Source organism: Heliangelus exortis, chromosome Z (genome assembly GCF_036169615.1).
Source record: "Heliangelus exortis chromosome Z, bHelExo1.hap1, whole genome shotgun sequence".
Lineage (NCBI taxonomy): Eukaryota > Metazoa > Chordata > Aves > Apodiformes > Trochilidae > Heliangelus > Heliangelus exortis.
Window position 1 is genome coordinate 12,751,046 of NC_092454.1, and position 22,473 is coordinate 12,773,518.

The 22,473-nt window shown below is 34.8% G+C and overlaps 1 protein-coding gene across 1 annotated transcript in view; it reads left to right on the forward strand.

Annotated features, from left to right (window-relative positions):
* The window catches only part of SPEF2 (sperm flagellar 2), an 80,140-nt gene that overhangs the window by 12,559 nt on the left and 45,108 nt on the right, over nucleotides 1-22,473 (forward strand). The window contains 12 exon segments of the mRNA XM_071730086.1: nucleotides 137-307; nucleotides 2,517-2,657; nucleotides 3,706-3,785; nucleotides 4,901-5,117; nucleotides 10,284-10,472; nucleotides 11,622-11,809; nucleotides 13,512-13,680; nucleotides 17,065-17,284; nucleotides 17,771-17,898; nucleotides 18,774-18,877; nucleotides 19,722-19,969; nucleotides 21,616-21,721. Of these exon segments, the coding sequence (XP_071586187.1) occupies nucleotides 137-307; nucleotides 2,517-2,657; nucleotides 3,706-3,785; nucleotides 4,901-5,117; nucleotides 10,284-10,472; nucleotides 11,622-11,809; nucleotides 13,512-13,680; nucleotides 17,065-17,284; nucleotides 17,771-17,898; nucleotides 18,774-18,877; nucleotides 19,722-19,969; nucleotides 21,616-21,721 (1,961 nt within the window).

Below are 22,473 nucleotides of genomic sequence, written 5' to 3' on the forward strand. Positions count from 1 at the left end.
ATATTCCACCATATTTAGAGGCTGTTCTGTGCGTGTTAACACAAGAAAACACAGTTTGAAATTACTATAGCAAAATTATCATATTTAAAGTTTTTTTACTGTTTTTGACTCTTCGTTGCTTGTTATTTAATTTTAGCATTTGAAAACTTTAATACCACGTCAGGCTGATTTGCAACTACAGCAGATTTCAGAGCATTTTGAAATAAAATCCAAGGCAATGGAAGATAATGTAGCTCGTACATGTATTGCAGAACAACAGAAAGCTCAGAAGCTCCAACAGGAACAAAGATCTCAGGATAGTGAAAAGGTGACTACTTAATTTTTATTGACTTCTGAGAAGTATTTTCTTTAAGTTAGGTACCTAGTGACTTGGATAAAGCCAGTGTGAATGCTTTCTGTGCTATAGGGTCATGTTTATACAAAACCAAAAAGGAGTATACTGTATCATTAATATGTAGATGTGAAGGCAGTATTTTGTTACAAACTCTTTAAAATATGAATATGAATGTTTTAAAGTAACTTAAAGTATTATATGCATATTGTCGTGCATAGAAAATACAAATCTGAAATCACAGTGTAAATTTCACAACAGTATGTTTTTAAGGTGTCCTTGTAAAAGTGATTTGCAACATTCCTTTGTGAAGAAAAGATGAAGCATTTCTCAAAAGCTGGTAAAAGACACAAGCAAGGGAGCCCAGAGTGTATGTGGAGTCAGAACATCTTGCAGCTCTGCATATATGTATCTAAAGCTATAGGAACATTCAGGCAAATTGCAGCCCGTAGCTTATAGAGAGGAACTAGCCATCTATCCAAGGGTTGTATAGCCACAATGAAATTGAAGTTGACTAGTTCCAGATGAACTTTAGACAGCTGTTTAACAAAAAAGAGCCTTGCTGTGGCTATTCAGCTGCTCTATTTCTGCCACATAAACAAGAATGAAAAAAAAATCATGTTTCCAGAAAAGAAAATACAAACAATATTAAACATACTTTCAAAATAAAACTAAAAAATAAGTTAATATCTTATTTGATATATACATGTTTATTTTTAACTTTCTTTAACTCTTTATAAAAAAATTATTTTCTGGTCAGTTCCACCTTAAACTTCATGCATCTGTAGTTCACTTTAACTAGCACAGTTTAAGTGTTTGTTACTTCTAGATCATCTGAGACTCATTGTTCAATGCCAATATTACCAAATTATATTCTCAGTTTCTGTACTACAAACCTGGTACTCTCAGAAACTGCTAAATTCTGAGATAGAATTTAATGCAAGCCCTTAAATGCTTATAAGGCACTGAACAAAAACTGGTGTTCTTCACAGATGTGCTTCTACTGCATCATAGCACTGATTAATGGAGACATAGCATACATACTACATATTGGATGCACCCTCAGCAAGTTTGCTGACGATACCAAACTGTGTGGTGAAGTCAACATCCTTGAGAGAAGGGATGCCATCCAGAGGGACTTTGACAGGCTCAAGAAGTGGGCTCATGCAAAGTGCATGAAGTTCAACAAGAGAAAGTGGAAGGTTGAGGCAATCCCATGCACAAATACAGGTTGGGAGGAGAATGGGTTGCAGACTTGGGGGTGGTGGTGGACCAGAAGCTCAACATGAGCCATCAGTGCGTGCTTGCAGCCCAGAAAGCAAAGTGGGTCCTGGGCTGCACCAAAAGAAGCGCAGACAGCCGGAAGAGGAGGCTCCACGGTGACCTTATAGCAACCTTCCAATATCTGAAGGAGGCCTACAAGAAAGCTGGGGTAGGGTTTCTGCAAGGGTATGTAGTGAGAGGACAGGGAGAAATTGTTTCAAACTTGAAGAGGGGAGATTTAGGTTGGACATTAGGAAAAAATTCTTTCTTGTGAGGGTGGTGAGACACTGGCAAAGGTTGCCCAAGGAATTTGTAGCAGTTCCCTCTCTGGAAATGTTCAAGGCCGGGTTGGATGAGGCCTTGAGAAACCTGGTCTAGTAGAAGGTGTCCCTGCCCATGCAGGGGTGTTGGAACTAGGTGATCTTTAGGGTCCCTTCCAACCCAAACCATTCTATGATTCCATGATTCTATACATGTAGCATTTTCTGATAATGGTACATAAAAATAAGTGTCTTCATCCTCAAATATTGAAAACATATACTAGCATACTGCTAAACTGTGAAAGTACTGTGAATGTAGAATGATACTTTAATTTCAAATGCTTTTTCTATCTTCTGTTTAACGATATAAAAATGTTAAATTTATTAGTACAGTGGCTGTGAATATCCTTAAGACAAGGTTTAACTGGGCAGAAAGTAAATATTTCTTTGTTTTCATCGTATTTTAGTGATCCAATTAAAAAAAACCCAATTGCTCAACCCTGAAGTCTCATAGTCTCTTCTACTTTCTTCCTAGAAGTTGTTTTTTTTTTTCCTTTTGGCTTAATTGCAAGTACTTCATAGATATATAGGCAGTATATTAGTCCCATGTGGTGTATTTTGTTTCTGCTCAAGTATCTGAACACTTAATGTTGAATATTCAGCATCGCTTAGGAAGAAGGAGACAAAATGAAATAATGGCCAGGATTCAAGCGGCAATTATACAGGTTCCAAAGCCACTACCAAACCGTGACATAAAAGCTATCGAAGACAGAAAATTCTTAAAGAAGAAAAGAGAAGCAGAGGTAACTATCACTTATATTCTTTGAAAGTTAATTAATGTAAACTTAATGAACTTTTAAAGCACACCGTGTTCCAGGAGCATTTGCATTTACAGAAAGTGTACTTGTACCATACTAAAATTGCTAATATAACTGTTAAAGTTACACAGTAGAGTCAACAAGTTTAAATTGGGCTAAATATGAGAATTTTTAGGATTCAGTATTTGTTACTTAGGAAGAATTTGTTTCAATGTAAGAGCAAGTTCTTGAATGAATACCATAGGTAGGTACTAATTTAATTGCTGACAGTATTTTAGCTTCTTGTTTACTGATTAGAATATATGAAATAGTAGCATTAGTGTTTCATATTCATTTGTGCATAATGAAGTTTTGTGCCATAATATTTATGACCTATTCTGTAACACAGCATAAAGCTGTCTGCTCTATCAAAAACACGAGTAACAATTGAAATTATAGTCTCAGATCAAGTCAAGTTATGATAGCAATGCAGCAATTAAAAAAAAAATCTCTATCACCTAGAGCTGAAGAGTACTTGAACTGTAAACTTACATTTCATGGATCATATTGTCATCAAGAGTCAAAATATTTGCCAGTTTTTAAAACTGCACAACTGAGACAGATACATTTAAAGGCAGAGTGTAGGAATATAGTTGCCTAAGTAACCATCAGGGATGAATTCAACCTACCAAGTATAAAGGAGAACATAGCCCAGAGTATCTTGTTTCGGATCCCTGAATGGTGGGATGCTACAATTGTATGTAAAAATTATAATTATCCTGCAGAATGAACAGATTCAAAACCTTAGGATTTTCTCTCTGGTGGATGTAGGTAGAGATCAGAACAGGAGGAAGGTTATGAAATGAAAGGTAGAAAAAGTAAATAGTCTTGCCTTTTTTCTTGATCTAGCTGATGTCTAATATATTTTCAGTGTAAACATTTCTGTTGTACTAACATGACATGAAAATCATTTCCTAATACTTATTCTGTTCAACCTTCCTTATGATGCTTTGTGAAGAGAAAAGAAAGATTAGATTTTGTGTTATGCCCTTAGGATACATACAAGGATATTAAAACGTTTGAGAAGTCAATGGCTGAAAATGCCTCTGCAGTACACAGCCAAGTCTTGGACAGGTAATACTTGGATATTATATTGTTAAATCTGGACAGGATCCTATCTCAGGTGCCTAGTATCTGTGTTGATAGCTATTTGAATGACATGGCTTGTTTATCTTTAAACTGTGATTTTCCTTTGAGTGTTTGTCCCACTAACACTGCAAATGTTTCAGCTCCAGCAGTGCTACAGTTTTTATGTTACCTGTAATTGTATTGGGTGATGGCTCAAGCTTCCCTCTCTCCATTTTTGCTGTATACACAGCAACAAAGGGCACAGAGTGGACCTCTTCTTAGATGTTCACATCAGGCATTTGAGTCTGCAAAGTCAGACTTGCAGATAGAAGAGAATTGTTGTGGACATACATAAACATTTCAAAGAAAATACAGAGAAGTAGCCTTTCTCCTTTGAGTTATGTCTATACACTTGTGATAATTTTAAGTAACAGCCATTCTGTGCCCTTTATTGATAGGTGTACCATACTCATGCATACTTCTGTGAGTAAACAACCTGTGATTAATAGTGTTGCAAAACTACACTCAGGGTGCCTGGACTTTCAACAAGACAAGAGGGCATGGTCTTAAGTTGTGCCAGGGGAAGTTTAGGTTAGATATTAGAAAGAATTTCTTTACAGAGAGGGTGATCAAGCATTGGAATGGGCTGCCCAGTGAAGTGGTGGACTCTCTGTCCCTGGAGATATTTAAAAAGAGACTGGATGTGGCACTCAGTGCCATGGTCTAGCAACCGCAGCAGTGGGCCAAGGGTTGGACTTGATGATCTCTGAGGTCCCTTCCAACCCAGCCAATTCTATGATTCTATGATATATTAAAGAGTAGCCAACCTTTATTTGATATTCTCTGAGTCATTCTAATTTCCTGTTTGTGAAGAATTTGGCTTCATACTAGTCAACAGCCTAATTGATAGCTGGCTGAGGTCAGTTCTGTGGCCCTATTCTGGACTTAATAGTGATTGTGGAGCGCAAGGGTATCAAGAAGTACTGTCGATGCCTGCAAAGAGTACTGGCCAAAATAATTATGTTGTTCATTTGTCAGACCTACACAGGCATTTCTATGAAAACACCTCTAAGAGCTATAATTCCTATAAAGTCAGTGATCTGTTTTATTTATTCATTCAGTGTTGTACAAGAATCATTGCAAACACAGACCTTGAAAGCAACAACCTTAGGAACTACAGCACCAGCAGCATCTGAGCTACTAAGTGTTTATTCAGATGATGAATACATAGAAAAAATTCAAAAACGTTTGGAGGAAGATACATTTTCTAGAGAACAACGAGAAAAGAGACGACAAAAAATGCTAATGGAACAGTTAATAGCACATGAAGCTCAAGAGGTGAGAAAATGTATACTGAAGTATATAACCCATGAACAATTAGTAATCAGAAAATATGCTTACAAATATAGAAGAACAGTATTTTTGTATGCTTGAATAAAAGTTGTAGGAGATAAATGGAGGTGTATATGCTTATCTCTGAAAATAACTTTATGCCAACCATTTTCTTTCCTTGGAAAATATGGAATATTGTCCATTCTTTCTCTTGACCTTTAAGTTGTACTTCATCGTTATAAATCATAAAGGATCAAATGAAGGTAGCAAATCTAAGATTATTAAAAATTAATTGAAGACTTGCCTTCTATTTCCTATCCTGCCCTTGCCCAAGATAAACTTCAAATCATCAAATTGTATACTGTTTCTGAAGGAGGCACTAATTAAACAAACAACAAATGGGGCATTCCTTTGTGGAAAATGTGTTTAAAGACATGCCTTTTGAAGTTTTAGGTCTGGACTGGATGAATTCTGAAGTGGTTGAACTGGGTGATATGAACAAGAAAAACACTTATTTTGCTGATCAGAGCTTTGATTTTTCATGTGTTATGGTGTAGTGTATCTTGGGAAGGTGTCTTTGTTGTGTCCAAAAACAGAAGTTTCAGTTTAGTCCACTTGAATCCTGCTCTTTTCAGATTCCTCCTCAGACATTTGTCATTCAAAAAGGAGCTTCTAGATAGCTGACCTCACAGATCTTCTCTTTAGTAATGATTGCATCAAACAGAACCTTGTAAACTACTGAGCTTCTGTAATTTATAGTTATCTTTTATCTTAATATTGCACTGTGAGTCCTTAGATTAGGTCATAGGTCTTGAGCCCAGAGTAGTTTAGCCTTTCACCTCTGATGTTGTATAATAATGCACACTTAAGATGTGGGGCATCTCTGAAAAAGAAAGTTATGAGCTTTATATACACACACACACACACACACATTTTTAAGCATTAGCATATAATATCTGGAGATGTTTTTGTAGTTATTGAGAAAAAAACCTACATTTATTGGGATAAGTGTCTAAAAAATAGATGACTTCTCAGTATCTCTCCCAGACCTTTATTCCAGGAGAGAACACGTGGAGTGGCTTAGACGAAGAGTCCTATCCATGTATCCCACCTTGGAGTTCTCACTCAAAGAAATTGTTCGTGATGTTGTTGATACACATAGGCCATGAAGGAGTTTTGCAGCTCAGTTGTCTGAATTCACTATCATATCAGAATTTACTCTTTACCTGCTGTCAGCTGGTACAACCCCAGCATAACCCCAGGAGACTGGACTAGTAGTTTCAATAGGCATGGATACCAGCTGATGGCCATGTGGCCAGCAGCAGCCACTGAAGCCTCTGGGTCATGCAGCAGCTGCAAGTCAGCAAAGCCAGTCCAGGCTTGTGAGGGCATCAGGCAGCCAGTCCACCTGCAGCTGAAGGAGGAGACATTTCATTTTGAAGACAGAGGAATTGTTGCAATGTGCTGCCAATCAGACTACCTCAAGTGAGACTCCAAAGCAAGGCGAAAGTAACATCAGTGTTCCTAACTTCCCAGGAATTAAAATCAGCACTGAGAGAGGAACAGGAGAGTCATGGACTACAGGAATTAGAAGGGAAGGCAAGGAAAGCAGTTGAGTAGAATAGTAATCTGTCCATATCAGAGAATCTTTTTAGTGCTAATTTGTCTATAGATTATCAGGGGAAGATCTGACTGCTTCAAACTCTGAGATTTCAGAAATCAGATATTGCTTGACTTAGTGTGGAGCAAATTGAGATATTTTCTTTTAAAAAATTTTCAAGAAAAATATATGAATTAATTGAACCCTACTTTCTTCGTCCATTAGAGGTTCTTTGAACCAGAAAAGATTTCCAGGCTGAAACTGTAGCTTTCTTGTAGACATTAGGGTCAGAATTTATCTATACTGCATTAAATTTGAACATGGGGCATTGTATGTTGGAATATTAGAGTATTCAGAATCAAATTAATTTAATCTCCTCAGAGTGCTTTAATGTATTTCATGTTCATATGTATAAACCTCTACTAAAAGGATCCTGTGCCAATTTTTGCTTTTTGGCATACTACAAGCTGTAGTACAAGTTGCAGTCTGGGAAAAATGACAGCTTTAAAATTGCATGTCATTCCTGTCTGTAAACACAGAGTAAAGCCAGACAGATTTTCATAGGTAGGAGTTGAAAGTTTTTGCTTATCTTTCCAAAATTATCTCTCTGAAAAGAAGTTACTTCCAGCAGTAAATTCAGAAGATGAAAATGGGAGAGGAAATGAAATGTTACCATATTATTGCTTGTCAGATGAGCAGATTCATGTATGCTCAGGTGTAAATTTTGGTCACAAAGCTTATGGCTACACAACAGGACAGAGTTGTTACATGTGCATATAAGTCAAACAGGGAAATAGAAAAGCATGATATAGTAATTATGTATGAGCAACATGAAACATAAACACAGCAAAACTTTGGCCACTTGATGCCACTGTTGTCTTGAACAGGTAAACGGGAAAAAAGGCGTGCGCTACACTTTCAGTAGTAGTTTTTCACATGATCACTAAGGTGTCCCATTTATGATGCTTATGTTTTTTTCAGACATGTCACACTTCTCTGTGAAGAAGTTGATGGAAAATGTTAGGGAAAAAGAGTATACTACCATTATTACTCTGTCTCCCAGTATGCCCTGAAGTCTTGTCCAGTCCATTCCTGTTTGTATGAAAGACAGGAACAGTCTTTCACTCTGTGATCCAATGAACACCATTTTGCTTACTGAGTATTTTCTTATGCAAATCCTTTGCATTTGGTGTCCTGAATCCTGTTTTATGTATTAGTCTGAGTTAACTGCTGTTTCAGATATTCTTGTACTTCAAAAGTTTCTGGCTGGCTCTTTTTAGGTCTACTTAGAATGTCCAGACATTTGATTATCTAGGTGTACTGAAGTTCTCTGTCCTCCAGATAACAAAGAAAAGGTGTCTTTTGGGTGCTCTGAGGTGTTCTAAAGGAGCATTTTCCCATTTCCTTTAAAAAGAGAATATTCACTTAGATGAAGTGGTTTGATTTCTCACCAAGCCAGCTATTTGCACAATACAGTTGCTGGTTTGAGTATGACAGATGACTACTCAATTAGGGTGGCTCCTTCAGTCCTCTGTGAATTAGGATTTGAAGAACCATTTTCCTCTGGTGGAGTACTTGTTGCTATATTAATCCATGATTGGGAATAAGCAGTTGCAGTTAAGGAAAACAATGGATGTTTACTTGGAATAGGAAGCAACATCTCTGCATCCTTTACTGTTCCTCAAAATCTTAATGAAATACTGAGTCCAAAGAAGCAGTGGACAGACCTGAGGCAGCTACCACATAGTGTCATGAGATTCAGTGCTAGGAAAGAGGAGTGCAAAGTTGATATTTTGCCTAAAATAAACAAAATATTGAGAGATTATTTTATCTCTTAGTCTTTGCAAGTCAGTATTTGTTTGGAATGTATTTTATTCTCAGCAGCTGTAAAGACAATGGAACTTAAAAATATGGGAACAGTTCTGTTTAAAAAATACTGCCTTCTTCCTAACATCAACATATAAAATCTAAATTTATTAGAAAGTTGTTTTTCTTATTATTGCAATTAAATTATTTCAGCTTTGTGTTAAAAGTCTATTATGGATACCTTTATTGCATTGTGTAGCACAGATCTAGACTTCTTTATAGAGTACTTTCTTTCATAATAGTATGATAATAGGTAGTAAAATTTGATATTTAATTTATAGTTGAATTTATACAATGTGTTCTACCATCTATCTATCACACACATCTGGTGGAAAATAAGCCAGGTAAAAGGAAAATGGAAGTGGTATTTTCTTTTGTTTTGGGGTTTTTTGATTGTTTTTGTTTGGTTTTGGTTTTTTTCATACCACTGCTAACTAGCTTTGCCTGTTCCTCTGTTCCTAGTAAAATAAATTTGAATTCTTCAGATTAGTTCTGAATTCAGGTCCTTAAATTTGGACTTTTGTTTCGTAGCAGTTTTGCTGCATCTGAAACTAATGTCCAGGGAATCAGAAACTTCCTTTAAAATTCATTCCACTGTAGGACTGGTATTTGTCAGCAGAGCCTGAAAGGGAAGTGGATATTCTTTTCTAAGAACTCAAAACTAGTTTTAAACTGTAAAAGTAGAGAGGCAAAACTTCAGGTTAGGTTAAACATTAATTTAGATACCAAGAACAGTATAGAGAAGTGTAGTAGTGAGAAAACACTTAAGTTTTTTAAGGTACTTTGAAAAGTAACAGTCCACAGTTTTCACAGTGTCTGTGCACATCAATCACTCTTCACACAATGGTTCAAATTTATTTTCTTATGGTACTGAATAGGAATTCTATTCACGTCACAATGAGAACACTAAAACTGTTACCTGGAAGTCTTATATTTTCCTCTGTTGTTAATGCTTCCCCATAGTCTCAGTCTCCTGAATGGAGGACATAATTACCCAAATCTCAAGAAGGAAAAAAAAATTCAATCCTGTAGAAAAAAAGACTCATCGAAGATGAAGCAGAGTAAGGCTGAGAGTGGGGATTGCTGAGTGCAGGGATAAGTAAAGGAAATTATGATGGCTTAACAAATTGAGGAAAGGTTATATTTTTCCATTCAGAAGCAAATATTTGAAATATCATAGAGTCATAGAATAGTTTGTGTTGAAAGGGACCTTAGCAATCATTGAGTTCCAACCCACGCAGGGAAAACTCCCACTAGATCAGGTTGCTCCAAGCCCCATCCAACCTGGCCTTGAGCACTTCCAGGAATAAGGCCTCCACAATGTCCCTGGGCAACCTGTGCCAGTCTCAGCTCCCTCACATGAAAAATTTCTTCCTAATGTTTAACATAAACCTACTCTCCTCCAGTTTAAAGCTGGAATATCAAGGTTTCTTTGTACATATGAAAGTGCTGAGTTTTTCTGCACAATTATACTTTTACTGCATAGTTTCAGTTAAGAAGTACTTATATTTAACTTTCATAGTTCTACAATTCTTGTATAGTTTACAAAAAAGATACTGAGGAAAAGAAATATGTTTTGTTCCAGGTTCTAATATCAAATGAGCAGGCAAATACTGTGACATGACTCCATATTTCTTATACGAGATGCTAATGAGTTGTTTATGAAATAGTTTATAAACTGTGCTTAATACTACCTTATCTTCTAGGAGGCTTACCGAGAGGAACAACTTATTTACAGACTAATGAGACAATCTCAACAAGAACGGAGGATTGCTGTTGAACTCATGCACATTCGACATGAAAAAGAGGTGTTAAGGCAAAATAGAATTTTTAGGGAAAAACAGTATCAAGAAAGACGACTGAAAGAGTTCCAAGAAGCTCTTGATAGAGAGAAGGTAAAATATTATTTGCTCCCTGAATTGCTGTAGAACTGCTACAGTGCCTTCCTTGTATGAAGTAGAATTTGTATTTTCTACAGCTAGAATTAAATAATTTTCAAGGGAATAATTTAAAGATTAATAAATTGGTTTTTTTAAAGTTCAAAGTTACAGATAAATTAATAAGATATAAAGCTGAGCAACTGCAATTATAATTTTGATCTTCCAAATTAAACTTAACTTTGTAGGGAAACAGCTCTGTATGCTGATGTTAAGAGGCACAGTCTTGCAGAGGTAAAACGAAAAAAGACATAAAATCTTTTTTCAAGTATCATGTTTTTATTTTCCTTTAGATGTTATCTGCTAACTTCCATTTTGGCTACTGCTGATGATTTTCACTCATGAGTGCTAATTTCTACCTGGTAGCTTAGAACTGATTAATAAATTAACAGAATTCATAATTCTGTGGCAAACCACCAAGTGGTATGTGTTACTGTAGTAGGCCATAATATGGTGGTAACCACCTTACTTTGGTCTTGCCAAAAAAAATTAGCAGCCTCAGATATTCCAACATAGATGGAATTATGTGTATTCGGCAGCTATAGCTGTTGATTACTTTATTTCTTTAAGCACTCTTTTGGCCAAAAGGAACACATCATCACTGGAATTAATGGTAGCTTTCTACTATAACCAAAGATCTTTCTCCAAAATTGAGCAGCGTATTTGTTGTTTGAATAGCAAACTATTTGCAGATCAGAATCTTGTAAGTTGTCATGCATTTCACTGGAAATGAACCTTTGTTTATGTATCTGCCTAGTTGTTCCTCAGGAAGATCGAACAGCATCATTTCATGTTTCTCTGCCCACAAGCACTGAATATGTTCTTAATTTGTTTGTAATGAAAGAAGTAACATATTTCTCCTTTATTTCATTATATTTTAGCAGTTACAATGCAAAAAACTTTGGAGCTTAAAGAATCAATAGGATTTTTCAGAATTTTTTTTTTCTGTGTGGTTATCTGCTTTCTGGCTATCCAACTCTGGTGTGAATCTATCTGTTTTTATTTCTTGGGTTAAATGAAAAAGTTCATTCTGTTTCCAGGTCTGTGCACTTCTCCACTTTCATTTTCTTTGCATCTCAAATTTGCTGTTTAAAAAAAAAAATCTAGGCTTTGGCAAAACAAGAAAAAATTGATTATGAAGAAGAAATTATCAAAGAGAGAGAACGTCATGAGAAAAATGCTGTTGAAAGAGCTCAGGCTCGTTATAAAAAGCATTATTCTATATGTTGGAAAATGATCAACGAAATCATTGATCTGTCAACAAAAGTAGGAGAATATCGTACACTGACAAACAAGTGAGTATGGTGCTAGTTAGGAAAAACTAATAGCTATTAGGTAGCTGTTAAGCTTCATTATTCAGTCTCATTTAAGCACCAGAAACATCTTATGCAGATTCTCAGATAGAGTAGAAGACATCTCCAATTTATTTGTGTAGGAAAATGTTATTACTTCAATGCACTGGTACATCATACAGGAATGAACTGCTGCTGAAGACTTAGCATAATTTCTTGGAAACTCACCAACTTTAATCCTTAGGAACTCAAGATTTACTAGTTCTACTGCTTGTGAAGCTGCTGACTTCCATTTGTCATGAACAATTTGCCTAGTTTAGAAGTAAAGAAGTGAGTGATACACTTCTCATTCTTGATTGTCCCACTAGCTGAATGCTTCATCAGTGTAGTACAAACTGTATGAATTTCTTAAGATGTATCATCTTGCCTGGACTGTCCAAGAAGCAACTGGGTTCCAAATCTTCTGACCCTTTGTGCTGTGATTTAGATCTTCTGACACACTGTTTCTGTGCAGGGTTTCTGAGAAAGTCCTAAAAAGGCAGCAACCTTCAAGTGCTAGTGCTGTAGCAATGTTTCCAAAACAGAGTTGGGTGTGTTCCTGTTTCTCCTTCCATTAGTATTCAGTGATTAGACTTTGAAGTAAGGTTTGCAGCATTTGGAAGTAGGCCAAGGTCCTTATTGCCTTCCAATGTAATTGCATTTTAAAATAATGAAAGCTGTGACCATATGAAACAGATATTATTATATTTTATGAGAATTATATGATTTTAGGCCTAGTAATTACTTGCTAAAACAATCGGCCTAGTCACACTTTAATGATGGTTTGATTTCTTTGCCTGACACAGTCATAGCTCCATTTAAGGTAGTGTCACACTCACTTGTACTGAGTGGTACATAGGAATGTGTTAGAATAGCTGAAATATCTTTCCCAAATAAGTATATTGAGGTTGTACTTGCATTTGCTGCCACTAAAGGTGTGTTTCTTCCTTGTGCATGTTGCATACAATGTGTATTGAATAATTTTTGAACAGCCCATGCGAAGTTTTTTTAAAGCTATAACACTCAACTATCTACAGTCTTTACTAAAAAAAAACCAAAAAACACCCCCCAAAGAAAGAAAAAACCAAAATGCATTTGGATTTGATGTAATATTAAATGGCAATAGCAGCCTCCATTTTGAGCATATTTAGCAACTATAGAATTCTTGCATGACATAGGTCAGCCTCCTGTTTACATTCAACTTGCTACTATACTCAGGTCTGCTTGTTTCATGTGAGTATTTTTCCTTTTTGAAAAAAGAAAAAAAATAGGAAATTTGATTGCCCATATAATCCTGAGCTAATTTTAGCTTCCAGGGAAAAAATCATATCTATTTTTAGTGAGAAGACTTTATTCCATGAAAGGAAAAAATGTTTTGGAGCAGGGAAAAGTAGCTAAAAAAAAACTATTACTGTACAGCTCTGCCAGGCAAGTATTGGCCAAGTATTTTCACTTCACTGAAGCCTGCAAGTGCCTACTGCTGTCAAACAAGTAACCAAGCACTTACAAAAAGCCCTAATAATTATCAAATCATTATAAACTATATGTAGTTTAGCATATGCTTGTTTATGACTGTGATTCATCTGAATATGAGTCTACTATTTTCAAATATCTAACTTGTTTAATTTTTGTTTTGGAACTTACTCTTTTCCCTTTACTTCTGCAGCAAAATTCCATTAAAACTAATGCGTGATTGGAAGGAATTTTTTTTTCATGGAAAACCAATATATGAACAAGCCTCAATTCAATCTTTGCCACGTAAACCAAGCCCAGAACAACTTGTAGAACTCAATAAAATGGCTCTAATAGATGACAAAGATTATGGTGAATACAAGGTACATCAAACTACTGATGAGTAGTGGAAAATAATACACCTTGCTAATCATAAAGATTATGTTGTGATGTTTCGTTTATTTTCTGTTATTAGTTTCTGATAACAGCACATGACATGCATTATCTTTTTATTGCTTGAGGATCTATATGTAATACACGATTTATGGTAGCAGTTCTGGAGAGCTGGTGCAATTTCAAAGTAGGCATAATTTCATTCTTCTATGAAATACTGGTTATATTTCTCTTTTGGGTTTGTAGGACCAACATGTAAATTGCAATACAATTAATTTTGACTAACTGGAATTTGAAACTATATCTATCATGTTATTTTATGTTTATAATGCTGCCATGTTTGAAAATGCAATAGAATGTAGCCAGCAAAAGCAAGTAAAATGAAATAAAGCATCTGTTACAAAACCTGATAGTCTTAGCTTCTGCAGTTTTGAATGAAAGCTTTCTGAGATCTATTGGTTTAGGTCATCCATTAGTTCTAAGATGGTAATGATTATGTATAGTTCATTGAAATGGCTGACATTTTTGCTACCTCCTATTAAAATACAAGCTGCTGTTTTTCAGAGTGCCTTAAAACGGTTCTTTGACTTAACAATCACTATGTAATTTTATGAGTGAAAGATGAAATGTTTCTCTATAAAAAATGCATTTTACAATTTTTTCCAAACTACATTAACAATTTTCTATGGGGGAAAAAAACCAGCTATGTTTTTAGGCTTTTCAAATAATCCTTTTAACTAGAATAGGGCAAAATTATTGCAAATAGTCTATCTTTGACTTGTGGGGATATTATAACTAATATATATATATAACTAATATATATATCTATATCCTATATATATATATATGCATATATATATATTTATATTTATTTATATATATATATGTATGTATGTATACCCCCATCCTGAGCCAATTATTATGCTTTCTTTTGTGAAGACCAAGAAGGAGATCATACAGGAGAGGTAAGCGGGAAAACAGTTACTGGGAAAAATGAATGAAAAATGAAGTTTTTCACTCATAATGTTGTTTTTATCACAAAGCTACAGTAGTCTTCTCTAGGTGTAGGGTCATTGAAGGGCATGACTGTGTAATGAGACATTTGAAACCCCTTTTTCACTACCAGGTTTTTCAAATGCTCATTCACATAACTGTTTTTTTCCTGGATGTTATTAGTCTTATGCCTTTCTTCATCAGAATTCAGCAAAAGCATGTATCATACAATGTGTAAAATTGCAGGCACCAATTCATATGTACATCTTCTAAAAGCTAGATTAAACAGCTAATACCTTCAAAGTTTTGCAATTATGGGCAGGGCATGCTTGCAAAATTTGTGGTGATTTTCTTAACCCTAAAGAAAAATAGCCCATCACAGGCAATTGGGCTCTCTCAAGAATATTAAGTTTACATTACAAATGCTGAGTAGAACTGTCAAATGTATTTGATAAAATATTATAACAAAATACAGTGCTGTCAGTTTTTTACAAATTCTACAGCAGGCTGAGCTTGAAAATGTTTTGAAACTACCATCAGTTATGGGTAATCACTCAGTAAATTAATGGAATAACTCAAACCAAACATAACAGTAGGCACTGCTCAAAATATTAAATAATTTCTAGTTGCCATGAAGAGTGTTGGCCAGGAGTTCTATACCTCTCACCTTGATGCCTGAAAACTGGTTTCTGGAAGGTAAGTTACTTTACCTCAAGACAGGTACTGGTTAAAAGAACAAGAAGTCTGAAAGTTTGGTGCTTTGAATGGGGAGTACATTCCATTTGGAATGGATTTTTCCTACAGGTCTTACAGAACTTAAAACAACTGATCCATCTCTACTTTACATGTTTCAGGAAGAAAGATAGGACAAGGTTTTTGGGTTTTTAAGAATGTCTTTTCAGTTCCAAATTAAGGACATTTTCTGAGTTACATTTGAGAGGGTATATTGTACAACTTTTTTTTTTTTTTTAACTGATAACATAGGTGATATTTTAATTTAGAATGAGAAGGTACATTGAGTTATTCTCAATGTACTTATTTTATGCTTATTTTAAGTCAACACTAGTCAAGTTTTGTTAGTAGGACGTGTGTTGGCAATATATCACTGATGGTAGTGAGTTAAAAAATAGATTGCATATGGTACCTCAAACATTAATTCAAAACATTCTCTTTCAGCAAAACTTAGAAAGAAACTTGTGGCTTCTGTTGATGGTGATTACGTATTTTATTTGTAGAATGATATAATTGTTTAAGTTGAAAGGGATGTTTAGGTCATTTAGTTCAACCTTTTTGCTCAAAGTGGGCCAACTTCTGAGTCAGATAACGTTGCTCAGCACATTGTCTGGTCAGCTTTCCAGTATCTCCAATGACAGAGGTTCCACAGACTCTGTGCAATCTGTCCCATGCTTAACCACTTCATTGTGAACATTTTTTTTCCTAATTGTAATTTCTCTTGCTGAAACACTTGACTTTGCCTCTCTGTCCTTTATTGACCACCCCAAATGAGGTGGCAAGCTAAAATCTATTTGGAAATATTATTAGTCCAATGTCTTTGTGATACAGGACAAGTATTATCCTGCATGCTGGTGTATTCTCTTTTAACTTCTCATGGTATAATCTACGTATCAGAACAATTCCAGTATTAAAAGATCCAGTACTGATGGAGTAAATATTACAATGTCAAAATTTTTTCACTTCAGTTCTTCTGACTACATCTTTCCATTTTCATCTTCCTTCCAGTTTGATTGACAGTAAGAGTATCTGTACCAGCAAAACCTCATTAAGTTGTATGCTGGTAACCCATACCACTGATAAAGTTACATTGGTCTCAGAACAGGTGAATTGGAAGTTTCTACTCAGCATTTCCTTCCTTAAAATAATTGTTTGAATTATACAGTGGCTTGTTTGTTTTGGGTTTTTTGCCTGTCTTTCAAATGTGGGTTAGGCCAATATATTTATTTGAAATCTTTGTCCATAAGAATTTTCAAAGATTTATGTATGATACTGGAAAATAATGTTGCCCATTTTTTAGAGTCCTGCAAAGATACGGAGTTTCTGTTCCAAATATCTGCTAATAATTTGTTCTGTGGTGTTGGTGTAATGATTTTTCCTGTTTATCCATTTAAAAAAAATATTCTAGGCATCATGAAAATGGTTGTAAAAGTATTTGTCTCTCTCAAGTAGATATTAGGGAATAACAACAAATGCTTAATGATTATGATATAGCTTCTAACAAGGATCTAGTCTAAAAATATTTCATTACTTTATACTATTCAGATTCGGTTACTCTGTATATCATGTTTATGTATAAATGCATATATCTAGAAAGTTGAGAAACAAGTCATATTGACAAATTATTTGGTAATTTTTCATTTATACAGAGTATGACTGGGGAATGGTGCCCAGATGAAGATGTGAATGAAAACAAACCTCCTCTCAATAATAACATATTGAGTCATGTGCTTCGTAGACTGATGGAGATTTTCTATCCTCCAAGCCCCACATCTTCACCACCTGTATTGCCTCCATTTTCTATCAAGGGATGTATTTTGGGAAAAATTTTTAGTGGAAAGTCTACCTGTGTAAAGTTTATTGAAAAAGGTAGAGATTTTTTTTTCCCCTAAAATTCTTAAAAATACTGCTTTGCATTAAAATCTCTCACATTGAAAATAGTTTGGGCAAATCCTTGCATTACTATTCTTTGTCAGATTCATCTGTGTTTTGCAGGGATGGGTTGCAAGTCATTCATTCTTTATCTTCCAAAATAAGCTTAAAAACACCTGAACTTTAATCTAGTGTTAATACAGTACTATTCCTGCCTTGAGAATTTAAAAATGCTTTAATTTAAAAATGCTTTTATCAGACTTCTCTGAGGATAACTGTTTTAAAAGAGACTAAAAAGATACCAATGATTGTGGGTACACACTGTGCAGTGGTTACAGAGAAGAGACAGTGGGAAAAACTTTCATCAAAAAAAGAGAATGGTGCATTGCTTTGCATTTAGTGATGTTGTCTTCCCATCGTTAATATAATTGCTAGTAATAGTATGTCTGTATGTATGCTCAACTCAATTTCTGTGTGTATTAGTTTGCAATATTCAGGTACTATCTGTTGATACTCTGGTTCAGGAGGCCATCCAAGCTTATCTTAATGAAATAAAAAGTGAACACAATGTGATGCCACAGGAAGCAGAGAGTTCTGGGAAACACAGTAAGGTAAGCATTTTTTCTAGTTTTGGTTTTGGCTCCCACAGGGAGATGAGAATGAAATATAAGGAAGAAAGCATATTGTTTCAATTTCTCACTCAGTTTCAAAATTTTAACATCTGACTTGCTAGATTGGATTCTGCTTTAAAAAGATCCATTAGTTAAAATGATTAACCAAAATAGTGATTCTTTTCCACAATTCTGGATTAGTTATTGATCTCACTGCCAGCATTGTGTGTTTGAATTATGAAGAATTTACTATGAAAATCTCTATATGTTGGTAAGGTTGTATATATAAAAGTTCTGTATCTTTTTTTAAAAGTCACATTTATGTAAGATATTGTACTTTCTGGGTCATTTCTGAGTTTAAAAAAATGTATTCCTAATCTTGCTGCTGCCAAGCAGGTTGTTCATATCATGAAAAGGTTACTTCTCTTTATGATCACTCAGTCCTACAGGGGTCTCTTTGTCTTTATTGCTCACTGGAAAATGCTTCAAAAGCTAAGATATAGAATAATCCCTGTAGAACTAGTGAAGTTAAATGTTGCTGTAGGAAACCATCAGTGAGAAAATCAGAATAAACTCAATTTTTTACTTCTTGGCCTTCTTATACTTTGTTTGTCAGTCTTATTTATGTCTGGCATTTTCATGAGTTTAATGACAAAAATCAGTTGGAGATTTCAGTTAAATTAGGGCTTTTACATCGATTGAAACTATTTCTCCTTAGTAGGCAATAAAAAATATTAAATATAAATACATAAGCCAATAAAAATTACCTTTTGGTAACTAAATAAATGATGCATAATATTTAAAGTAGAATCACTATTTTTAACAGTATTGTGAACATTCTGAGCATATTATTTTTATGCTGCACTCTTCCACAGCTATCTGTACGTGCCCAGCTTGGTGCCGCATCACAGAAGATGCTGAAGAAAGGAAAGAGTATTCCTGACGACGTACTAATTCAGATCCTATTGGAAGCCATTAAGTATGAAATGTATAGCATTTTTTTTTCCTTGGTTATTTATAATGTAATTATCCAGCTTGCTGTCCAGATTCATCTATTTCTCTTTACTAAGGCATTTTTTGAATGCTGGAGTGTTCTACTTAGAAAGTGGAGGTAATTAGTGAAGTTAATTAATACTCACTTTATACTGCCAGTAGAGTGCAGGCGGTAGAATCTAGCCCTGAATTATGCAGACATTATTGTAAACTACTGACAGTAAGTAAAAATCTACACATGATTATTGCAAAATTATTAAATATAGCTGATGTCTCTGGTTTTTTTATTAGTTGGAAAGTATTCATCACATTGTTTTATTTTTGTTTTTTGTTGTGTTGGTTTTTTTAATAGGTTTTATGACATGCATAATCCAAGCATTTGTACTTAAACGTTTTTCTGTACTTTTGATTAAGAGAATTGTCTCAATTACCCTGAGTGTTTAAATATATTATTCCAGTTAGTATATTTTAAAGTTTAAAAATGTCTTTTGCTATTTGTTATTCCAGTGCAAGTTAGTTGAAAAAATAGCGAAATCACACATCTGATCATAGTCTGTATAGAGATTTGTTTTCAAAAACTGATTTTACAGAACAGCAAAAATGTTGGTGTTTTTTGCCTTTTTCATTTCTAGTTAGGCTTAGCGTTATTTTTTCTGATTTAAAATCCATTGCTTCACATTTCAATTTTCAATGATATCTGTCATATTTTGTATCCATCACAATGTTTATTACACTGAATTCATAACGAAGGACTGGTAGGGCAACCTCTTCTTTACATGTTCTCATGGTACCAGTTCACTGAATAATTCTGGTTCCTTATTTACTTTTAGCCAAACACCACCAGAAAAGGGGTGGATTGTGGATGGGTTTCCAATGACAATTAATCAGGCAAAGCTATTTGAAAAAGCCTACACAGGGATTGATCCAGAAGCAAATGATACAAATCCTGGAAAGTTTTCACTTGTTACAGACCCCAGAGACCATCACAAACCTCCTGTTACCTCACCTGCATTTGATGTTTCTATATTGTTGGATATTTCAGACACCATGGTACTGAAACGTGCAGCTAACTTGAGGTGTAAGTTTCCAACTACTTTATAACAAAGTTTAGTGACAAAGAGATTCTGATATATGGGCAATTTAAAGCCTGTTGTAATACTGAAATTACTGAATTGTGCATTCTTTGCAAGATAATAACAAGTTGCATGTTTGAACTAGAGACACTGAATTATATATCTATATTTGCCTCTGACAATTATAAATAATTTAGATTCTTGACAGCCTCCTCCTCTATTTGTAAAGCCCGGTTTAACTTTTGCTGTCTAAAAGTACATTAGTAGGTGTAAGTAACATGCTAAGCCGGAACATTATCTAGCAGATTTACTAATAAATTGTACCATTTGGAGTGAAATAGCATTATCACACAATTTATCTACATCTTGCAGAATTGCTTTCATTGTGTATTCTCAACTTGAATGCTTCAAGATTTTAAATATGTTTATTTGTTTCAGTCAAAGGCAGCTGAGAAGCATGCAAGTGGATGTGTAAATGCTTCTTTGTACTGCATTGTCACTGAACCTGAGATAGCACAGTGACTAGTGTTAGATATCACATAGAACAGTAGCTGGAGAAAATGCAATTTACAGCACATGTAGAAATACGCCTCATTACAAATGTGTAAAAAATATTTTTCTCCAGGAGACACATTTGGAATGGGGTGAAAAGATAAAGGCATGTGCCAACTTTTAGTCTCTGGGATTGCCAACATTCATTCCCTGTTGATTTCTGCCTTTGTCTTCCCTTTAGTTAGTCAGTGTGAAATCAGCAATAGTCAATTTTGACCAAAGGCCTCCAAGGCTTTTTTGAGGGCTGTTTCACTTCCAGACCACATGTTTTCAATTACCCTTGCTCACCTTGGTGAAACGTAAGTTCTTTTCATTATTGTGTCTCACAATATTCAATAGGAATGAGGATGAGGCAAAATCATTAGACCTTCTGCTAACAATGCATTTGAAGATAGATGTATAGATACTTGTAACTCCTTAAAGACTTTGTGTTGCCAAACACTTTGAAAATATGGCAATATGTGATATAATCTCAGAAATCCACACAGAATTTATTTCATAAGATGTCATGAGGTACATCTTATAGATGGGTACATCTACATAGATAGATAATGGTTCAGGGAACCATTAAAAATTTAGAAATCTGTAAATTGGCTTATTACCAATCAATTAAAGGGGTTTTTAGCCCTAGAGAGGACTTGGGGATAGAGAATACCCTTTCTTCTGATGCAGTGGAATACCCATCTACTGTTAAGAAAAGAAGTACTTATTTCAAGGAAGATTCAGATTGGACAGAGAAAATACCTTCTGAATAGTAGAGGAGATGAGCCTGAGATCATTTGCTCACAAGAATGGTCCCTCTCAACAACTGGAGATTCTCTGACTGCATAGCATCCATCAGGAGATGTTAGTGCTATAAATGACTGTGCATTTAAACAGAGGAGAAGGAAAGACATTGTCTTCAGGTTCTTTCCAGCTTAATTTTATGTTTCTGTAATTTTCTCTGACTTTGTTTAGCCCACAATTTTTCAGTGAAGAAATGTAAGATCAGCGAACACTGAAAGTTTTCTTTTAATAATTATGCTACTTGAGGTGACTAACTACCTACATAATGTCTTTTTTTAATATATTCTCGTATGTGCTATTTACTATACACCAGATAAATCAAAGTCATCTCAAGCTAAACAGGAGGACAAGAATCAAAACCCAGATGCTGGAATACTAGAAGAGAATCTTAATTTAGCCAGGGACAAGGTGCTGCATAGGTATGTTATATGAAGTACAAAAAATGTGCTTCAGCCTGAAGGTTTAATAATAACTCTTATATGTGATCAATGCTAGCATTGACATGCACAATGTTAAGATTTTACTTAGGAGTTTCTCTAATATGAAGCCTAAAGATTACTTTAATTTTTGGCACAATATAAGTAATCCTAAAATGTAAGAATTCTTGTGTTTTGGATTTCCCAGTTCTTCTTCCAATGAGATGTTTTTTTCAAACATATGTTGCATGATGCATGAATATACATATATATACATATATATATATATATGTATACACACATATAAATCACAGAGTCACATAGATTTACAGAATGGTTTTGGGTTGGAGGGGACCTTTAAGGCTAGTTCCAATCCCCTGTCATGGCAGGAACACTTCCCACTAGACCAGGCTGCTCAAAGCCTCAACCAACCTGGTCTTGTTACTTCAGCATTTGAAAGCATTATTTCAACATGGGCTCTTGGGCTGTGAGGGCAACACAAGTGTTTTAGAACACAGGAACTGTTCTCCTAACTTAAAATATCCAATTTAGGACATTGGTATGCATCATGTATCTCCATACATAGATGGATCTGAAGTACGCCTTACATTGTATGGCTACCCTTGAGTAAAATACATGTGAACTGAGCTACAAATTTTCTAAAATGGCATCTTCCATTTCTACATTTCTTAAAAAAATAATTAGTTTTTTATTTTTTATTTAATCATTAGGTGTTTACTGTACATAAGGAAAAA